The sequence below is a fragment of the Trichoderma asperellum genome, chromosome 3 (genome assembly GCF_020647865.1).
Source record: "Trichoderma asperellum chromosome 3, complete sequence".
NCBI classification, from domain to species: Eukaryota; Fungi; Ascomycota; class Sordariomycetes; order Hypocreales; family Hypocreaceae; genus Trichoderma; species Trichoderma asperellum.
Genome location: NC_089417.1, coordinates 3,268,599 through 3,289,076, shown reverse-complemented (window position 1 = coordinate 3,289,076; position 20,478 = coordinate 3,268,599). Strand labels below are relative to the sequence as shown.

The 20,478-nt window shown below is 51.6% G+C and overlaps 5 protein-coding genes across 5 annotated transcripts; 3 read left to right on the top strand and 2 right to left on the bottom strand.

Moving 5' to 3' along the window:
* Positions 1 to 357: 357 nt before the first annotated feature.
* On the top strand, positions 358 to 3,283 carry TrAFT101_005673 (uncharacterized protein). The gene is made up of 3 exons (XM_024906700.2): positions 358 to 741; positions 822 to 2,554; positions 2,610 to 3,283. Exons 1-3 carry the CDS (start codon positions 516 to 518, stop codon positions 2,778 to 2,780), a joined length of 2,130 nt encoding a protein of 709 aa, XP_024760167.1. The 5' UTR covers positions 358 to 515; the 3' UTR covers positions 2,781 to 3,283.
* TrAFT101_005672 (uncharacterized protein) lies at positions 3,258 to 7,895 on the bottom strand. Its single transcript, XM_024908132.2, has one exon. The coding sequence runs from the start codon at positions 7,406 to 7,408 to the stop codon at positions 3,716 to 3,718; it is 3,693 nt and encodes a 1,230-aa protein (XP_024760166.1). The 5' UTR covers positions 7,409 to 7,895; the 3' UTR covers positions 3,258 to 3,715.
* A 359-nt stretch (positions 7,896 to 8,254) lies between these two features.
* Positions 8,255 to 11,598, bottom strand: TrAFT101_012026 (uncharacterized protein). The gene is made up of 3 exons (XM_024901908.2): positions 11,391 to 11,598; positions 9,005 to 11,332; positions 8,255 to 8,916 (listed from the first exon to the last, which is right to left on the bottom strand). The coding sequence occupies exons 1-3, from the start codon at positions 11,438 to 11,440 to the stop codon at positions 8,454 to 8,456; spliced, it is 2,841 nt and encodes a 946-aa protein (XP_024760165.1). The 5' UTR covers positions 11,441 to 11,598; the 3' UTR covers positions 8,255 to 8,453.
* Positions 11,599 to 11,792: 194 nt separating this feature from the next.
* TrAFT101_005671 (uncharacterized protein) lies at positions 11,793 to 13,865 on the top strand. The gene is made up of 2 exons (XM_066127558.1): positions 11,793 to 12,043; positions 12,148 to 13,865. The coding sequence occupies exons 1-2, from the start codon at positions 11,809 to 11,811 to the stop codon at positions 12,759 to 12,761; spliced, it is 849 nt and encodes a 282-aa protein (XP_065983669.1). The 5' UTR covers positions 11,793 to 11,808; the 3' UTR covers positions 12,762 to 13,865.
* Positions 13,866 to 15,415: 1,550 nt separating this feature from the next.
* On the top strand, positions 15,416 to 16,914 carry TrAFT101_005670 (uncharacterized protein; the record flags this gene model as incomplete). The annotated part of the gene is made up of 1 exon (XM_066127557.1): positions 15,416 to 16,914. One exon carries the CDS (start codon positions 15,416 to 15,418, stop codon positions 15,794 to 15,796), a length of 381 nt encoding a protein of 126 aa, XP_065983668.1. The 3' UTR covers positions 15,797 to 16,914.
* Positions 16,915 to 20,478: the final 3,564 nt, after the last annotated feature.

The window sequence follows — 20,478 nt, the reverse complement described above, 5'->3', positions numbered from 1 at the left end:
CTTAATGTTAATCGTAACCAATTCGAAACGCAAGCACCCGACACCCGATGAATGCTAATTTGATACCCGAGACGCTGTACGGGATACGAGGCTCCTTTAAAAGAAAAAGAAAAAACTCAATTCCGTTATACGGGAAAGGGAGAAGCAATAAGCTTTTTATCTTGCCCTTTTCCCTGTTCCTTGATATTGCGTTGCCCCTCCAAGGCTGTAAGATAAGGGGGAACTGCGCCACAATTCCATAACCCCTTTAGCTCCCCGTGGCTTAGCAGTGACGTTTTGCTGGCCACTTGGTGAGGCGGTGCAATTCTAATATCCTTAAGAGTTCTGCTGGCATTACAGCAACGCCGCATCTCCCCCATTCTTCATGTGATTGATCCAGAACTGGGACGGAAACAGCTGGGCCATTCATAACACAGCAGAGAGAGCTGGCAAACTCTGGAAATCAAAGACTCTAGAGAGCTGTGCGGATACAACCAACGGCGCCGAGCCCGTATTCCAACCAGCTGTTCAGAGCAATGGCGCACCTAGCGGCAGCTAAGCTGCCCTATCGCGATATTAACCTCAAGGTCACCAGCGATGCCTACACGTTTACATCGCCTTCGTCGCCCGATGCGCCGTCCCTGGTGATTGACCGGCCGATGGGGGATATCCGCCTAGTCCAGGGCGGGTTCAATTCAACGAAGCGAGCGACGCGCGTATCCAGCATCTCCGGTATTCTTGGCATCATCCAGCTACCACTAGGTCAGTTTCTCCAGGGCTTCGGGCTCATAGACCACGCTTTGATTCATACTGAACGAGCTCTAATAATGATACAATTGCAGACAAGTATGTCATCATCATCAGCAAAGCCCAGCCCATGGGCAGGCTTAAGGGGCAGATGATCTATAAGGTCATTTCGACCGAGATTCTCCCCATGCGCGAGCGACAGATCCACGATCCGGACGAAGATACCTTTATCAACCTCCTCAAGACATTCTTAGCTCAGGCGCCGCTGTACTTTTCCTACTCGACCGATCTGACCAACTCTATCCAGCGTCAGTCCCATGCCGACACCTCCCGACCCCTATGGCTGAGGACGGATGACCGCTTCTTCTACAACAAGCATCTGCAGTCAGAGCTGATAAGGTTCCGGACCGCCGGCTCACGCAGCCAGCCTGGCCCGCAGCCTGCTACCGATCCCTACATTCTACCTTGCATCTTTGGTATGCTCGAGATCAAGCAGACCAAGTTCAAGAGCACGCCCCTGACCATCATTTTGATCTCCCGACGCTCGCGATACCGTGGTGGAACTCGATTCTTTACTCGTGGCGTGGATGAAGAGGGCCATGTCGCCAACTACAATGAGACGGAGCAGATTGTCATTCTCAACGACAGCAGTTCCGGGCTGGGAGGATTCGCAGGTAGTAGCGATATGCAGAGCGGCAAGTTTGGCACTTCGGCAGGCCAGGAGGTTCAGATTCTGTCCTACGTCCAGACTCGTGGCAGCGTGCCGACTTTCTGGTCCGAGATTAACAACTTGAAATACACGCCAAAAATTCAAGTGCGAAGTACCGATTCCGCTGTTGCCGCTGCAGCGAAGCATTTTGATGAGCAGATCCGCATCTACGGAGACAACTACCTCATCAACTTGGTCAACCACAAGGGACGAGAGCAAAAGGTTAAGGAGTCTTACGAGCAGATGGCGAAGGCTCTAGTGTCTATGCCCAAAGAGCGGCGAGAAGCGGACCGCCTCACTGACGAGAAGTTTACGACCATCCAGCCAGGCTCGAGCCGCCAACAGTTTGATCGCCTTCACTACGTTTACTTCGACTACCATAGTGAGACAAAGGGTATGCAGATGCACAAGGCCTATGCTATAGTCGACAGGCTTCGTGAAGCTGTTGATACGCAAGGGTACTTCCGCGGCGTCGACATGCCGGGAAACAACGACGGCAGAATCGAAGCCCGCAGCCTGCAGACCAGCGTCATGCGCACAAATTGTATGGACTGCCTTGATCGTACCAACGTCGTCCAGAGCATATTCGCTCGCCACATGCTGGACCGCATGCTGGTAGATGTCGGTCTGCTCGCACAAGGGTCGACCTTCCGCAATGAGGACCCCGAATTCGAGGTTCTCTTCCGCAATATTTGGGCCGACAACGCCGACGTTGTGTCCACGGCCTACTCTGGAACCGGTGCCATGAAGACGGACGTCACCAGGACCGGCAAGCGCACCAAAATGGGAGCTCTGCAAGACGGTCGTATTGGTGTCACCAGATATTGTCTCAACAACTTCCTCGACGGTCCTCGTCAGGATGCCTATGATCTCTTCCTTGGTGTATATCAACCTGGAGAAGCCAATGCTGGTACCAACCTCATCTTTGGCGACAGGAGGCCGGTTCTGATCCAGGCTATTCCTTACATCCTTGCCTTCAGCGCATTCATCGTTCTCGTGGGCATCTTCACCCCGCGACCTCCCAACTCGAGCGTTCTCCCCATGCGTCTCTTTATTCTTTTCTGGTCCGGCGTGGCAGCTTGGTGTTTCCACTTTGTCTGGACGCACGGCATGCTCTATGTATGTGACGATTCTTCTCGCTCTTTTGGAATAAAAACTAACACGTCTTTTGCAGGTAAACTGGCCTCGTCTGAACCCCCTACCTTATGCTGTTGATGGCTACGCCGACAACTTCTCCAAGGCCAGAAAAGACAAGGTCATTGGATCGTTCGTTGCCAGACATGAACGAGGATTAAGTACTGCCCGATTCATCAACGCAGAAGAGGGTAAAAAGAGGATTGAGTAGATTATGCCTCCTGCACCTTGGAGATGTGATCTTATGGTTTCTGCTTCCTTTCATTCCTATCCTTCTCCTCCCCTTCTAATTTCAATTTTCCCTTCGTCGCTGTTAGACTTTGCTTGCAGACGCAGCGTTATTCATGTAATCCTCCTTTTCCTTGTCTTCTTTCTTCTAGGCAAATTTCCCAGTCAACAGGCGAGAAAGGCCCCTTCCCCTTCATCTTTTCAACTTCTCCATTTGTCATTACTATTAAATTTTCCGCTTTTCCAAATTCGGGAGTCGTAGTCCCTATTGATTGTGCTGCATTTAATTTTGAAGAAGAAAAAAAGAAAGAGTCTACAGTTCACTTAAATAGACAGAGAATTTTCTTTTTCTTTTTTGTTTTTTTTCTTTGTCAGCCGAAAAGATTAAAAAAGTTTGCATTGGAAGAGGATCTACAAAATATTTTAGAAAGATGTAGTCAATATATTTGCGTAATTGATTGTAATTTAAAGCTTGAAACACGTGAACGGAAATTAATTAATTTGTTTCTTTTTTTAAAAAAAAATATTATATAGTAAAAACAAAGCAAAGAAAAATATATATAAAAGTTATCAACTGGAAATTTTTTGCTACCTCACTCCATAGCTATGCACCGAGTTATCCCTCTCGTGTTCAACCCATTACACAGAAAAATGATGAAATTTCAAACCGTACCAAGAATTTGAACTGAATTGGATTTGAAGGGGTATCAGACAGAAAAGAAAGTAGAAACAAAAAAAAAGTTGGAGCTACAGCAGCTACATGGTTGCTGAATTTCCGTAATGTTAAAAACTGTTATGGAGCATGATGTCGATGAATTTCTTTCTGGTTTTTTTTTTCATCCAAGGCTCTTTTTGTTTTAAAAGTATTGTTTCTTCTCCCTTATTTTAGTAGGGAAAAAAAATATGGAAAATCTTCCATCATAGCCACAGAAGCCACTTGACGCCCCGCAAAACACCCTTCCCAACTCCAAGGAAGATGCGCAGAATCATCACCATGAACCAGACATACCACATGAAGCCCACGAGCAGCCATTCTACAGTAAGCCAGAGGCCGCGTCGCAGCCAGCGGAACCTCCTGCGGCGCGTCCGGAGCATCTTCTCCATAGTATCGACAACATGCTTAATCTCCAGAGGCTGGCCGAGCGCCAGGTCCCGGCTAATCTCGTCTGCCTCGTCGGCAGCTTTGCGGGCCATCTCGGACAGGTCATCGGCAATATGTGTGCGGACTTCCCAGACACGCGTGCGCAGAGCGTGAACAGTCTTGTCTCTAAAGTTGTCGGCAGAGGACTGCCATCGCTGGCCCCACGACTGGATGGCTACGCCCAGGGTCTGAGCGGCGAGGGGATACATCTCGCAGAAGGGTCCTTGTTGCTCATGAAGCTGAAGTCTGACTTGGACTTGATAGGGGGTAAGCCTGGTAATATCTGTCCAAGGAACGCCGGCAAGTCCCTTCTGGGAGGTGGCTTCGTTCAAGGCGAGATTCTCCTTGCTAAAAGGCTTGTGCTTCTCATATGCGCGGCGGTGCATCTCCATAGCCATAACGCCAGAACTGAGTATCAGAGCCCGCATCCTGGCAACTTCGCGCTTCGTAAGCTTCGCCGGGCCGTGCAAGCCGCGATCCGCAATCGCCCATTGCTGGGTCAGCGATCGCCCATGCTGGTTATCCTTATCGCTTAGTGAAATTGCTGAATTCAGGCGCTTATCTGCGTCTCGAACGCCATCGGGGACATTGTGATTATATAAAGATTCGGCTTCAGAGACATCCGAGTCTCCTCCTAGCCGAGGCTTGCGTGAAACCGGGGGAGATGCAGACGATGATGCTGATGCGCTTCGAATGTTAATCTGAGGGGGCCTGAGAAGATCAAGCTCGCCGGGCCGACGACCAGAATTTGCTGAGCCATCAGCTTTGGTGAGCTTCTCTCCGCCATTGGGAAGGTGGCGATAGCTTGGCATATGACGGAATTCGGGCATCGTGTCGAGGAAATGCTTAGGCTGTGGCTGTTGCCCTTCTTGAATCTTTGTAGAGGGTTTCCGCGACAGAGTCATTGGTGTTAATCCCCGGCCCCTAACTCTATCACTGTCGGACTCGTCCGTCGTATCGAGATCTGGTGTCTCACCAGGTCCGTCTTTCTTCCGTATGATGTCTCCCAGCTTTGAAACACCGCCTCGGAGTACATTATCAAGGCGTGGCCCCTTGAACATGCCTCGCAAGCCAACGCCTTCATCAGTTCGAAGCCGTGCGCTAGCCATGGGACGTAGATTCTTGCTACTATCTGATCCAGAGACCAACTTCCCAGCAGGACTAGACTGACGCCTGCCCTTGCCCAGAGTAGACGTCGAGCCTGAGCGTGCCGGATTGGTTTCGCGTTTCGAGAGTCGGTTTTCTCCATCATCATTAACTTCGTCCAATAAAATGCCCCCGCGAGCTTCGCCATTCTTGTCGCGCATCATTTGTTTAATCTTGTTGATAGGGTTTCTAGTAGGAGATACCGATCGGCTATAGAGTGGCGAGGATTCAATACTAGCAACCGACTCCGATTTTCCATTGCGAATGGGCATAGCCTCTGGTGAGTTTGGAAGCGAGAGTCGTTTCCCTGGAGAAATGGAATGGTGATGGGCATCAACACTCAAGCGTGTCGGAGATCCTTGCTTCAGCCTGTCAAACATGGCAGCCCTGCGCTCAGAGTCGCTGATTTCCGCTAAAGAAGAGCCCCTTCTGCTATTGTACCGAGATGAACGCTGGTCATCAGCGCTCTCGTTGTGGACTAAAGCCGACTCTTCGAGTTCCCTTTCGCGGGCCTCCCTGGCCACCATTTCCATCATCTGTTTTTGGAGTAGATCGTTTGAGTTGCTAGAAATGGTTCCCTTACGAACAATCTTGGCCCTCTTCTTTGGCTCGCTGTCGCTGTCGCTACTTGAATCTTCCGAGGAGGAATCCTTCCCGTGGTGACCACCACCGCCGCTTGCATGTCGATGGTGAAAGCCTTTGATATTATGTAACTTTTGTTTGGCTCTTTCCTTGGCACTGGCATGTGATAACTCTGTGCGGACTTTCGAAAGCCCAAATTCCTTTCCTTCGGTAATGGTTTCAGTCAACTCGTTGTCTCTCGTTGTGAATGGCGAGATCTTGCTGCTAGATTCTTCCACTTCTCGGGACAATGGTCTGCTCAGATCTGAGGATATAGGTGGGAATATCTTGCGCCAATGGCGATCTTCAATAAGATATTTGTGTCCGTTTTGTTCCAGCCAGTATGCGTCGGCGATTACATCGCAAGGATCCAAAAACCAGTCCACTCTAGGCCGTCGAGGTCTGGCAGCAGCGTCCGCAGGCGAAAGTAGCATATCCTCCTCCTCGGCAGATTGATAGCGAGGAATAGAAGATCTGTCGTCAGCAAGCGGCGTCCCCGCCATTGACATTTGCCGATACACTATATCAACCCACTGCCTGACGCCGTCTACATCGCTGAAGCCCTGCCGCTTTCCATCGATGACCTTCCTTTCACGGGCCCGCACTTTGCGATTTCGAATATATTGCAAGGGGTTGTACTGCCGGCCCAGCGTTACGGCGAGCGCTTGGGAACCCGCACCAAACGGAGAATCTGGTGAGCTACCCGATGGCGGCCTCTCGAGACCCGGCTTCAGAGGAGGCAGTACGTCAAGCAGTCGTCTATACTGCGCCCAAAGCTCGAGATGTACTTTGGCTTTATGCGCTCTGGTCAGTGTCGAGGCAGAGAACTGCCACCGGTATTGCGGATCGTGGGGGACCTCAAAGGAGGATTGAAAATTTCCACTGCCTCTCGATCCAGGAACAAGGGCTCCAGACGATGGCTCTTGGGGCAGACTGGGGGATTCTGTTCGTGAAAACTTGCGCTGCTGCTGAAGATGTTGTCTGATGTTGTTCGAAGAGCTCCCGTCCGGGAGAGGAGCGAGTCGCGGAGGAGCGGCCGTTCTATGACCGGTTCGTCGGGAGGCAAGGCGCCGAGATTCGCTCAGGCTGAGCGCCATATGCACAATCTGGGAGGAATCTAAATCGGCTACAGGATGCGGCTCTTGGTGGTGCGAGTCCGCGAACATCTTGCCCTCGGCCGAATGCCCAGTACTCGGAGGCGAGTTGGCAGGCTCTCCAGATCGCCGGATAGGCGCAGAGCTCTGTCGCATGCCCCGTTCGGGGCCTGGACTGGCCTGGAAAGGAGCAGCAGCAGCATCACGTCCACCGCCTAGCTGCAGCTGTGGTGCTGGAGGCGCAGGTGCATGAGAGTGAGCGGCCCGCTGTCGACGAGACCCCAGCAGCCGTCCTCCTCCAAAGGCGTCATGCAGCAGAAACCCGCCGCCCAGCCGGCCCTTGTGCTTCTTCTGCGCTCGCTCCTCCCGGTGAGCGTGTCCGTCCGCATGCGTTGAGACTTCGGTGTGGCTGGAGCTCAGGCGGTCGTTGCCATCGTCATGAAACAGGTCGTCGTCGTCCCGCTGGCTGGTCGCATTGCTCGACTTGCCCATCTCGTGGCTGCTGTTCCGTCGGCGCTCTGGCGTCGCAAGGCCATCTCGTCGTCCGTCTCGGTGGTTAGCCGAGAAGTATCCTGCAGACCGGGGCGCAGGCATGTGATGATCGGCCATGGCTCTGGCACCGGCACATAGTCGCCAGCGCCGCCAGCTCTAATGCCCGTTGTTGAGTCGTCCTACTGCAGGCTCGAAAGGGTAGGACACATTATTAAGAATTACTGCAAGGATATAACGAGAGAAGAGGGAGAGGAAGAAGGAGAAAGAATTAAAAGAGCTAAAAAGAGGTGTAAAACACAAGGGAGCTTGAGAGACAAAAGGGGGGAAAGTTATAATGAGGGGTGTTGCAAGTTCCGCCGCATGTAGGGATAGGAAACGGGCGAACAGGCCGTTCTGGTGATGCGCACTTGGGACGATGCAGCAGACAAAAGCAAGGCTCGGCTGCCACTAATCGACACAGAGATTGACTGATCGCCCGTCAAGACAAAGAAAAAAAACTCTGCTAGTGACAATAGCGCCTCGCTCTTGCGCGTGTCGAGCAAAGAACGATCGCCCCAATGCGTCGATTCGCAATGGCGACAACGAGGCGCAGCGCAAGCCCAGATTTCGCTTTGGGACGCGCAACTTCGGGCAATTCCCAGTGCCAGTGGCTTTGGGGGCCCTTTGCGGCTGAAGCTCGGGTTTTGGGGCCTCCAATCTCCAATTTTGCGTGAATCAAATCAAATCAAATCAAATCTGGCGACTGCGCGGCGGGCCTGTCCCTGCTTTGGAGATGAGATCCGGTTTTCTTAGTGCCGGGCATGTCACTGACACACTTGATCGTGCATGGAGTGGTGCAAATCACACATAAAATCATGCACCAGCGCGCCATCTCGTCACGTCAGAAGCCTATTTTTTTTTTTTTTTTTTTTTTTTTTTTGGCAAGCATGCATCACCAACTTTTGCAAACTCATCGAATTATTCCTGCAATATTCGTTTCATTTATTTCACTTAAATTTCTAGTAGTACTTTAATCTTTATTTCTCTATGCAACGCATATCTATCGTACAATCATTATCCGGCGAGATTTATACCAGGCACCCACTAACCTACTAATATACCCATGCATATGCACTCCGTATACTATACAGATTCTAGAAAAAGAAGATCTACAGGGCACACATCAGGCTGCCACAACTTCATCACATCGTCCACACAACCCATCCTCCTCTTCAGCAGTGTATTTCCAGCACCGGGAACACTTGTGTCCCTTTGGCGGTAGCACATGCACCACGCCTTGTACGCCATCCACTGTAAATTCCTTTGAATAGCACCAGTCGTGACTCTCAAGCGAAAGGGAGCTGTTCAACTCCACGGATGACACCACAAACATGACGTCCAGTTCGTCTAGGTACTCCGCCAAAACGGCCGCCAGTCGGTCATCATTCACAGATATGTTCACAGAGCACTGGAGCGAGCTGCCGAGGGCTTTCGATTCTCGGCCCTGCTCCAACCCCGCCTTGACTGCGTCGTGCACGGCAGACAGGATAGGCAAGTCCAGGCGTAGTTGCGCCTGATCCATCGTCAGGCGCGCGCCATCAATCACACGTGAGTTATAAAGTTGCCGTGCCGGATTTTCGAATGACCTGCGGGGGGTTAGCTTCTTGTTAGAGAAAAAAAAAAAAAAGTCCTCCAGGCACCAGCGATGAGAAATCATTTGCAGACGCAACTTACAAATCTTCTGCCATCCATGTTGGCCGGTGAGACCAGGCTTCCTCCACCAGCATCGGCGTTATCGGTGACAGCATTCGCAAGAATCCGATCAAGATGGGCACCAAAACACCGCCCCCGTCACCGCAGTAGAGACGATCCTTCAGCGCCTCCAGGTAAAATGCAGAGAGGTCCGTCGCAATCCATCGGTTAATCAGTCCCGTAGCCTTGTGGAATTCGTAGTTGCCATATGCCTCCCACACTTGGGCCATAACCTCCTGAAGCTGCAAAATGGCAATCTGGTCGAGCTTTGTCAACGGTGCCTGGAGCGCGGATTGATGCAGTGACCCAAGCAGCATCTTCAAAGTCGTCCGGTACTTGATCAGTGCACTATGTATCGGTTGCAAGATGGATGCTCCCACCAGGATGTCAGACGTAAAGTCACTGCTTGCTGCCCAGAGTCGCAAGGCATCGGCGCCAAGCGCATCATACCGTGTGACATTATCGTTCCCTTTGTTCTTCAAGGGCGGCAAAAGCTTGCCTTCCATAATTTCACCAGGACCAATGGTATTCCCCAGAGACTTTGACATCTTCTTACCCTGCGCATCAAGTGTAAAGCCGTGTGTAACGAGTGTTCCAAATGGCGCAGCAATATCAGCTCCAGACTTGCCATCTGCTGTTTGAGCGGCCACAAATGTCAGCAAACTTGACTGGAACCAGCCTCGGTGCTGGTCCGAGCCTTCAAGATAGACATCCACAGGACGTCCAATCTCTGTCCAGCTGCTTCCGCTATCAAACCAGACGTCCATTGTATCAGTTCCGCGGCGATATTTTCCTTTTAGCGATGGTGCAATCCACGCCGCATCATCTGGGCTGTCTGAGAACCAAGCATCCGATGTCTTTTGCTCCATAACAGAAATTATGTGCTCGATTGATTCATCCGTCATGACCGCGTTTCCAGTCTCATCGTAAAGAGCCGGAATGGGTACTCCCCAAGACCGCTGTCTGGATATGCACCATTCACTCCGACCTTTGACAAAGCTTTCTAGACGAACCTTGCCAGACTCTGGGACAAATCGCACCTTGCTCAACGCTTGTAAGGCGTCTTCCTTGATGCTTCCAACATCTGCGAACCATTGTGCTGTAGCGCGAATAACGACAGGTTTCTTTGTGCGCCAATCGTACGGGTACTTGTGTTGAAGTTTATGAGTCCAAAGCACATCCTCTCCAACCAGGTCCAGCACAGCTTGACTTCCGCCATCAAGAATAGACGGGGCAGAAGTAAGTTTTTCAGGGTCGTCCGGGTAAGCCTCAGGAGTAAAATAGCCTTCATCCGTAATAGGTGCAAAAGCCTCAATGTCCAACGCCGAGCACACTTGGTAGTCCTCTTGTCCATGTCCAGGTGCCATGTGAACCAGACCAGTTCCCGAATCAGCAGAAACAAAATCAGCATGAACAATGGGCTGCAAGGAAGACGAAGCGCCCCTCAGCTTATTCCGATATAGTAGACCCTTTAGCTGTGAACCAGGAATCGATTTCGCAACGAGCACTGCGGAAGGTATATTCTTTTGCACTTCCTCGGCACGGCTCTCTGCGACCAAGAGTCCGTCATTCCCAACTTGCAATATCGCATATTCGAGTTCGTCGTGCACGGCGATGGCCTTATTGGCAGGAAGCGTCCAGGGGGTGGTTGTCCAGATAGCAGCATACAGTTGTCCTTTGAACTCGCTCAATCCAGGAATTGAGCTCCAATCAGACATGACGGGGAATTTAACATAGGCGGCAGTAGACACATGATCGTCGCGATACTCCAACTCTGCTTCCGCCAGAGCCGTGCGTGACGAAATTGACCAATAAACCGGCTTGTGCTTGCGATATATGAGGCCGCTGCGGACCATCTTCTGGAACACACGAAGCTGTCGGATCTCAAAGGCCCGGTCCATGGTAGTCCATTTGTTGTCCCATTCTGACGCGACTGCAAACGACTGGAATCCTTTCATCTGGTCCAGAATCGTCTTGCTTGCCAGGCGCCTCGCAGACTCCCGAATCTTAGGCGGGCTCAGTCCCTTTGTACCACTCTCGCCGAGAGCTTTCATCTCAATGGGAAGGCCATGGCAATCCCAACTCGGTCTGTACATAACGCGCCGGCCTCCTTGCACCTGTATCCTATTGATCATGTCCTTGAGAATCTTATTGATCGCATGACCGGCATGGAGCGGTCCGTTGGCGTACGGCGGGCCATCGTGAAGCACAAACGGGTTCTCTTTGGGTCTATTGTCTGTCTGCCACTTATAAAACCCATCGGTACAGTCGCGCAGGAGTTGCTGTTGGAACTTTGGATTCGGTCGAGCTCTAGTCATCAGAGGTTAGCACTATCATCTTGAAACTGCGCTGTGTAGAGCCAGCCTACGGGAAGCTTGAGCGGGGCAGCCTCAGTGTCGATTTCCATGACTTTGACATTTTCGTACCAAGACCATGCCGGATGACTGGTACGCGCTGGGCCTTGGGGCCTCCACTGGGCAGAATGCGGCGTAATTGGCGTTTTTGTCACGGCGATTCCAAGAAAATGAAGGTTTTTTTTTCCTTCTAGCAGCTAATATCTCGCGACATGCCACCACACCCCGCGCCAATTGCGATCCACGGCTCCAATTGGCCGCTATGGCGGGAGCTTTACAGCGGCCTTGGACCCTGTTTTTTAGTGGACGGCGTGGGGCAGAGCCTCGATTACATCACTGGCGAATGAAGCGCGAGCGTTGACAGCTCCCTTTTCTCAACGTTCACGCTCTCACGGTAGCTGTTGTAGTATATAAAAGGCTGGGAGAAACAGAATGGCGCCCATACGCCGGTATCTGAGAATCACAAAATATTCCGTTCTTGAATGCAGGATATACTTGGACAATCCGGCACTAGCACAGTCATGGCTACTTAATCCGCGAAACCCAATTCTCCCACAGGTCATCGAAGCCATCCGGCCGCTCGTGATACCCAAGCTCCGTGAAGAGAAAGAAAGAAGTAAGAAGAAGAGCGCAAAAAAGAAGACAATTAAGGATGTCATCGTAAAGGGTATATTTCCTCTCTCTCTCTCTCTCTCTCTCTCTCTCTCGCTGTCTCTTTCAATACATTATTACTTGGAATGAGCAAAAGTAGAGATCCTAACTTGCTGGCAGACGACTTTGAGATTTCCATGTTCTTGATGGAAACAAGCACGCGACACTCTCTACTCTCAAAACACAAATTCTTCCACGATAAAGCTCCATCTGCAATACAGTCCAACGCATCCAAGCTTATAGCGGAAACAAATTCCAGTCCTATCGACGTCGATGCCAGTGATTTTGCACCAATTCGCATCGAAGAGGACAGCGACAACGAAGGCATCGCTCTCAGCGATATCCCCTCGGCCAACACCCGCCGGCAGGCAAAGCGCCAAAGGAGCAACACTATCGAAGACGATGAGGATGACGATGATGAATTCGAAGGTTCTGAAGACGGCGGCGACGACGCCGCGGTTATTGATGTCGACTCCGACAGCCGCCGACCAAAACGCCTCAGGGGCCCTGTGAAACCGCCCGCCTCAGAGTCAGAGGGGCAGTTCCACGACGACTACAAGAAGAAACTCGCAATGGACGTGTCATATGAAGGGTTCGCGATTTACGGCCGCGTGCTCTGTTTGATCGTCAAGAAGAAAGAAGCCAGGACGGCGCAGCAGAACCTTGGGGGCCAGGCCAAGATGGAGAACTGGATCACGTCAACTCAGATTCCGGTAGGCGAGGATGCTGCATGATCGAAGCGAGAGCAGAAGAGGGGGGGGGGGGGGGGGGGGGGGGGTGGCTGAAAGTGAAGAAGAAGAAGAAGAAGAAGAAGAGAAAGGAAGAGTCGGCATTTGATAATGCCATTTAGTATCGTGTATACTGAATACCTGAAGCTGAAACCACTATTTGCGGACTTTGTCATAGACAGCTTCGCATATTAACACATTAACTGTTTTGCGGCGCACATCGCTACACGGCCCTTTATGGCATTGCAGAAACTGCGTTAAATCAAGCTCATGCCACACAGGCAAGTTTGAGCGCTCAAGCTGAGCAATGCTATGCAAATGCCACGAGGACGTCAAATCTACGAGGACGTCAAATCTACTAGTATCAATGCACTCGCTATCATGGCATAAAAGCTCCGGGTCAGATCAGAGACCCTGGGCAAATACTGACATCATAACGGGTCCATGGCTGCGTTTGAGAGGTCCCCTACCACATGTCGTGCTGTTTCATAACGTCCGGGTAGCCCTACTATTTTTCAAGTAATAAGAATTGATGGGTTGACATGCTCAACATGCCTCGGTTCAACCGGACAATGGATCAACAAACCATCTGTTATCGCACCCATGCTCATCTTCAAACGTTTCAAACGGGCCATCCCGCTTCCCTTGCCTCCGTATTATACCTACACCGACCTACCTGCACCTGTATATGAAATGGTGGAGAAGGAAGCTATCAAATACTGGCCCCCCCAGCTCAACAAAAAAAAATTGGCGATATGTGCGGAGGTTATACTGTTAGCAGCAAAAATCGTCCACTCTGGACCTATCGACCTGGCACGTCAGGTCAGGACAGGCTAAATTAATTCCCGCCCTGCCAAAATGTCATTCCCGTGTCTGATGTTGAAGGGGTCTCCTCTCTTTCTTCCCTCAGGTGAGAGTCTAGATCTTGGCCAGTTGTTTCCCAGGTGCTCCGTACCATAGGCTGAAAAGCGCCTTTCAGACCGGCTGGCTATTCATTGTATGTAACTCACAAGGGTATCATTTAATATACCAAGCGCCGTGATTGGCCCGTCAACGAGAGCAGCCCGGGCCGTGATTGATTAATTGCCTCGTCTCGACTCACCACGTGAGGCGAAACGACAAGGCCGCGTCGCGTCTGATTGGCCGTGCCGAGCGACGGGAGCTGCCTCTGGCCATCTAGCTTGCATAATTCTGCATATTTGCTCCGTCTTTGTTGTCGCTCTGCTGTGTGTGTTTTTGATATCTATCATTTTCATCAGTTCGAGATAACGCACAGTAGCTGAGCAAGGGTATTTCGGATCAATGGATCATGTGCGCATTTTGCTGTGTATGAGGTGGCATGTTCTCATTTCAACGAGTCATTGGTGCAGCACGTCACGTCACCGCAACTTCTTTGGGTCATATTCTCCAGTCTGTTTTCATGCGCAGGTCGCGGCAACAGGTCGCAGGCGGCTACGATGGGCGGCGGACGGCTGGTGTTGTTGAGATACGGCCGAGCGCCGCAACATCTCGGCGGCTATCGTAAGACATGCTGGGCCAAATATCCCCATGTATTGCATTTTTACCAGGTAGATTTGGCTGGCGGCAGCCTCTGCAGTGCCAGGGTAGAGGGTCGAACATGGCAGGTAGAAGGCCAAAAATGCAATTGACATGCATACAGGCGTCCATCGTACGGTTTGTTCGCGCCTGTGTAGCATCGAGCAATTAAAAAAAAAATCTACAAGGCCAAGACTTTGGGGCATGCATAGCCCCCGCAGAGGGGTTTGCAGGTGCGCGGGAAGAAAAGAGCAAATTGTCGAGCGCTGGTTTGCCGAGAATACCGCGCGAGCTATGCAATGCACAATGTGATGTACGGCATCGTTGCTCGCATGACAGAACCCCAAGATACGTGGATCTTGGGAGGTACATTGGGCGCAAGTACCGTTCCCTTTTCTGTCCAGCCTCTTTTCTCGCGTACCTTGCTGCACTCCGCACCCTCCTCCGTGTCTCGACGATGCGTTGTCAGACACGACAAGCGAGTCCATCCTCCAGACCCCTGGCCGCAGGTGTAGCTCCAGCGGGCTCTCGAGCTGAAGCTGTGCTGGCAGTCCTAGACCGTGGTGTGCGATGGTGTTCATCTCGGCCACACAGGGACCCGCGCGCCACACCCTCTTAGCGGGCTCTCCCCTCAGTTGGCAGAGGCAGAAGCTGAAGCCATCACCAAACCGAAGGCCGTGGCTGCAGGCTAATGCAGCAGCGCGGCTTCACAATCCTTCAGAGCACCAAGCAGCATACCATCAGATAGAGTTTACCGGAGGATCACTGTGCCGATGCCGAAGCGAGCAATCGTCAAAACTCATCGATGCCAAGGCTGCAGCTCCTTTGCGTTGAATCGAATGCAACGGCATCCTGAGTCTTCCTCCATCCTTTGCCAATACGAGTCAAGGCCGCACACTCTCCGTATTCGTGACTCTCACGGAAAGCTCTACGGCCCCGCTGAGTCAATGACTTACCCTGTAAAAGCGGCAGCACCGCGCTCTAAATCGCACGGCCCTTCTCCACGATCTGCCCACTTTATGGTGATTCGAATATGTATGATGACATGATCAGCTTAATTGTGTTTTGTACATGCGAGTAAAGTAGCGACGGGAGCGGATGGCTGGCTGTATCAATATAGGGCGATGCTAGTATCAACGCCGGACTTGCTTCTCCGCTCGCTGTCGTCATATCTCCCACGCCTGAGAATGAGGGGCACCACCACTACCAAAGTCAATGCGACGACGGCGCGAAACGACTCATCTCAGTTTAGGGTAGTAGTCGAATGTTATATTATCCCTTCATCCGTGGATGCTCCCGATGGACGGGACTGCCTTGTACCCCGATACTTTCAACCACCGACTTTCATTGTACATAGCAATGTATACTTGACAGAGCTCGAACCACTCACGGCTCAATCGGATCGTGTGTCGTCCACAGGTCCTCCGTACTCCGTAGCAAGAAGCAGACACGTCCAGCAATCGATATCCAGCCACGAAGGAGACGAATTAGCCGAACAATCTTGACTTTCCCAGCGGTCCGACAATCCCCGCACCGCCAAAGCATCTCTCGACCGTCACAAACGGTTGCCTGTTCATTTCAAAAATTCCAAACTACCAAAGGTGCCTGAGTGCTAGGCAAGAGACCGCGAAACTCTAAAGCCCTTTCCGTGCACAACATCACACGCTTTTCCGTTCGTTCCCCAGCGCCTTGGATCTTACCCCAACCAGCAGCGCCTGCTATTTGCTGGAAAGAGGCGAGGTGTGGCATCCCATCGCTGGCCCGGCGATCGCCAGGGGGTTCGCTTGAAAAGCCACAGCACCCCTGTCTTCCACGTGGGATTTGGTGGCTTGACGGGAAGATTCTCGTTGGTGGAGCGTTCTTGGTCACTGCGCGCCGGCTGAACAATTTGGGCAAATAGAAAAGGAACGGTTTCGAGCGCGGCATTCATTCATTCAATCGTTCTTAACTCCACCTCACAGGAGCTAGCAGTACCTATTGAGAATTCATACGACTAGCGGCGTATAGTTTTGTGCTTTTTTTTTTTGCCCGATTTTAATCAGCAATTACACGATTAAGGCGTCAAGATTCACCCAAAACTCTCGTTTCCGAGACGCTCCGGCGGCCGCGCGCGCCTTGCTGACACCGTTACAGCGACAGTAACTGTAGATCGGCTCCGTGCATTCCATCGCCGAGCGAGCCGGATTTTCGTTGAAAGGCGCTGCGTCAGCCGTTAATCAACAGGAAGAAACAGGTGACATGGCTAGAATTGAGCCGGGAGAGAAAACGGCAGGTGTGTCTCGCGTATTACAGGTACAACAAGTATGGCGTGGGAGGAGAGCAGTAATGATACTGTACTCTATGCAATGCGGGTTGTATGGGTAGTATGCGCCATGTAGGCTGGGCACTCAACAATACTATAATTATAACAACACACACGCCACAGGATACTATACAATTAGTAACAGTACTAGTAAGTTGGGTAGTGGTGGTGGTGGTGTTTGGTGATAACCCAAACGATCAATAATCAGCATGCCGGGCAGCCGCATAATGAAGGATGCGGTGACTGACCGCAGGCGAGCGGCACGGCCAGCGCATTGCATCCTCACAAGGCTCTGCTTGCCAAGAAGCCCCCATTCAGCTTTCAGCTACAGTACTTCGTATGCGCGTGGCTGTGTTTGGTACGGCAAGATGGGTTGCCGTGCGGCTGGAGACGAGGGTTCGTGAGGGAGCACCCGCCGTCGCATCGTGTGGCCGCAGCGATGTGCTGCCTTAGCGACATTGACTCGTCCCAGAGCCGTCCACCGTAGGTATGCAGGTGTGTTATTGGGCATAGTGCCGAAATCCTCCTGCAGCTGCGGGCGCGCTCAGCCGTCGCTGGCAGCTCCATGCCCTGTCGCGAGATGGATGACCCAGTAGAGCGGTTTCACCCTCAAGACAAGGCTGAGCATCATGAGGATCCCCCTGCCTGACGAGCGCCCGATGACCTGGATTGCACAATGCGAGCATCGCAGAGGGTCCCCAGAGCACAAGCTGTCTCGCAATGCCCAGCAGGGTGGTGTCTGTCTGACAGATCGAGCTGGCATCAGCAAAGTCGCAAGGACGCAAGGATCCCCGCAACCACGGCAGTGATCATCTGACGATGGACCAGGGCCGAGCTGTTAATCCTACCATGCACGGCGAGCCAGCTGACTCAGTGTAGATGGCAGTTGTGCAGTAGCTTGAGTAAATCCATGTCGCAGATGCTTCGTACCAACAATATACTTGCCGACCAGTTCATCCATTGGGGGCTAGCATGGTGAACTGCAGCGCGTCGCACCAGGTACGAGATAAGCGGGCAAGTACATGTATGTTGACGGCCTCGCCGCGTCGCCTAGCTGCCAAGCTTTTGTTGTCGAACCAACAGCACAGCCAGCCAAAGCTTAATAAAATGAAAAGGAGAAAAGGAGAAAAGGAGAGAGAGATTGGATGTCGTGCTGAACTCTCAATCGAAGGGAAATGGAACGATTCGACGGCCCGACGGCCTAAGCAAAGCATATCGCAGCAAGAGATGCTGCTGCTGCTAGTGCTAGTGCAGGTGGTGCTCGTAACAACGAGTTCAGGTACCGCGCAAAAGCAGGGCGGCATGGCAAAAAGCTTCAGCACTGGTTCGGAAAATGCGGAGGGCCGGCTCAGCGCGGTGATTGGCAGGCGCCGGTTTGCGCTAGGACGAGGCCCAGAGGGCTGGAAACCGACCCCTGGAGGGCTGGCTGGGCTGGAGCGACAGCTGGAGGAGCGAGGGCCAGGGCCTGCAGACTAGCGGTAGCCGTGTCAACGCTCGCCGTTTTGCTTGGTGGTCGACGCTGCACGCTGTCCTCTGATTTGACACATCGATTTTGATAGGGCTTGGGGCGATGCTACCCTCTGCTTACTTGGCGAGATCTGCCTCTATATACTGTTAGCAGTTTATACTAGGCTACGTGTTACTTGCAATAAACGGAAGCTTAAATGCGCGCGCCGAGCGTCTCAGGAGGTGGCAAAACACGAAGCGTGCGACGGGCGCTGGAATGTGGCTTGCTGCGCTGTGCCTGTTCCTGGCAGAATGTTGCTGGCAATTTAAAATGAGCCGTGGTTCGCGAGAGGTGATGTGTCAGAAAGGCAGAAGATAGCACTACCTGGTAGGTTGTCGAAGCACCGTGAGGGAATAGTCGCTCGGGCAGGGAGGTGAGGAAGGTTTCGAGGTACCTGCATAGGGGCGAAGGACGGGCTCACGAAGGGGAATGGAAGAAGCCACAGGTCATTAAGAGGAACGGGAAGAAAAAAAGTCAATTGCAAACGAGCAAGGAATTAGCTTTACTTGTATGTCTCCCAACAGGAAAGAGAAAAAAAAAATCACCTAGCAAAAAAAAAAAAAAAAAAAGGATTGTAGATAGCGGTGTAAAAAGTCTTTTTTACTTGTAGCCCATTTAGCCACGATTATCTGAATCTTACGGTTCGTACGGAGCTATCATCAAATCAACCTAATTTTAGTCCTCCCTCCGGCGCCAGCCCACCGGCGATTTATTGACAAATATTCCGTCTTTTACGCTGATGATTACGGTGGATTACAATTCACTGCGGTTCCCTGTATTTACAGGTATGTATGTATTTGAAATACACAAGACAATCAAACGGCAGATCGAGTGGGAGAGAAGAGAGCGTGTGACTGACTGCCTGTTTCATGTTAGCTAGACACTGCTGAAACGACAAAAGGTCACCACTGATTCAGTCATTCGGCGTAGACCTGCATCTCAGCGTCATGATCTGTCGTATCGAACTCCTGCTCTCCGCACGTAATTTTGTCTTGCATCTCCGACACGCCTGTCCTACTCGCGCCAAGGGCTGTTGTTCTTCTAGAAGGGAGGGGGGTGTAGCCACCGTAGGGCAAATCAAGCCTCTATTAGTATTATACTTCGGCACAAAGGGAGAAAAAAAAAAATTTCAAACACCGCTAGCACGGCACAAGAGTCCGCCCGCTGGCTCGATCAACTCGAAACAGCGGTGAACTGTAGTGCTGTGGTGTTTTGTGCTTGTAAGAGAGAGAGAGAGAGAGAGAGAGAGGCAAATTGGTGCCGATTCGGCTGATGCCGCTTTGGGAGATTAAGAGGAGCGCTAGTGGTGAGACAGCGTCGAGCCAAGCGATATCACGAACAGCGCTGCCCAGCTTTTAGCTCGAACGCTGCCACGGCACTAGGGAGGAAAAAGAGGCTGCACGTGCGTAAATACGGAGCCCTGGTGCGAAGCAGTGTATGCATGCATGCAGTGGTTTGCTGCAGTATACTAAGGTATTCCTTCCTGCAAGGCGAATCCTGCGGATACTATAAACAGTCATTGGCTGAGGATTGCGTGTGGTGGTCGGTGTCATGATATGATGGCGATGCTACCCTATTACAAAACACTTGGCTGTCGGTCGGGCTCTGCACGAGGCATCCTCCGTGATTGCTGCTCTTGGTTTCTATTTACGAAAGGAGCATTACCGGTCCAAGGGCTTGAATCCTTCTTTTGGCCAGCTAAACTAGCGGCGCTCTAGCCCAAAGCACACCGACTGCCGATCTGTCAAAGAAAGGTGAGACTTGCGTGCCCTTTTTTTCTCTTACATGCTAGCAGCAAGTAAGTAACAGGTAGGAACTAGTCTAGCGTTCGGCACGAAAAGAAAAAAGGTAAGAAAAACCGAAATAAATTCAAAGGGCTGGCGGGTTCAGCAGATGCCGAAACAGCCTTATTCCCGTGATGCTTTCTAATCCATACCCTGTTGTCATCGTACGTCTAACATCCTCGTACCACTGCTACCAATGTCGAGTAAATGAATGAGACATTGAAGTAGGATCACAGCACCGAAGCGTAGCATCTGCTTTAGATAAAAAAAAAAAAAAGAAAAAACACGCCATAAATGTCTTGTCTCTAATATGCCGTGTGTCGTTCTTTTGCATCACATGCGAGTACGAATAAAGCACATGAGGCTAAAAATACCAAACTGATAAGCAGGGCTGCCTGCCTACTAGGCAACAAATGATAGCCTATTATCCCATCCACACACGTCAAAAAAATTTCAGAAACGGCCTGTCAGGCTGGCACCCCCCCTCTAGGCCAGGTACCCGTCGCGGGGTGGCTCAGACACACACCAACCAGAGCAAAAAGGATGACGCCTTATCCGACTTACCGACAGCCCTGTCATGTCTCTCGCCTCGTG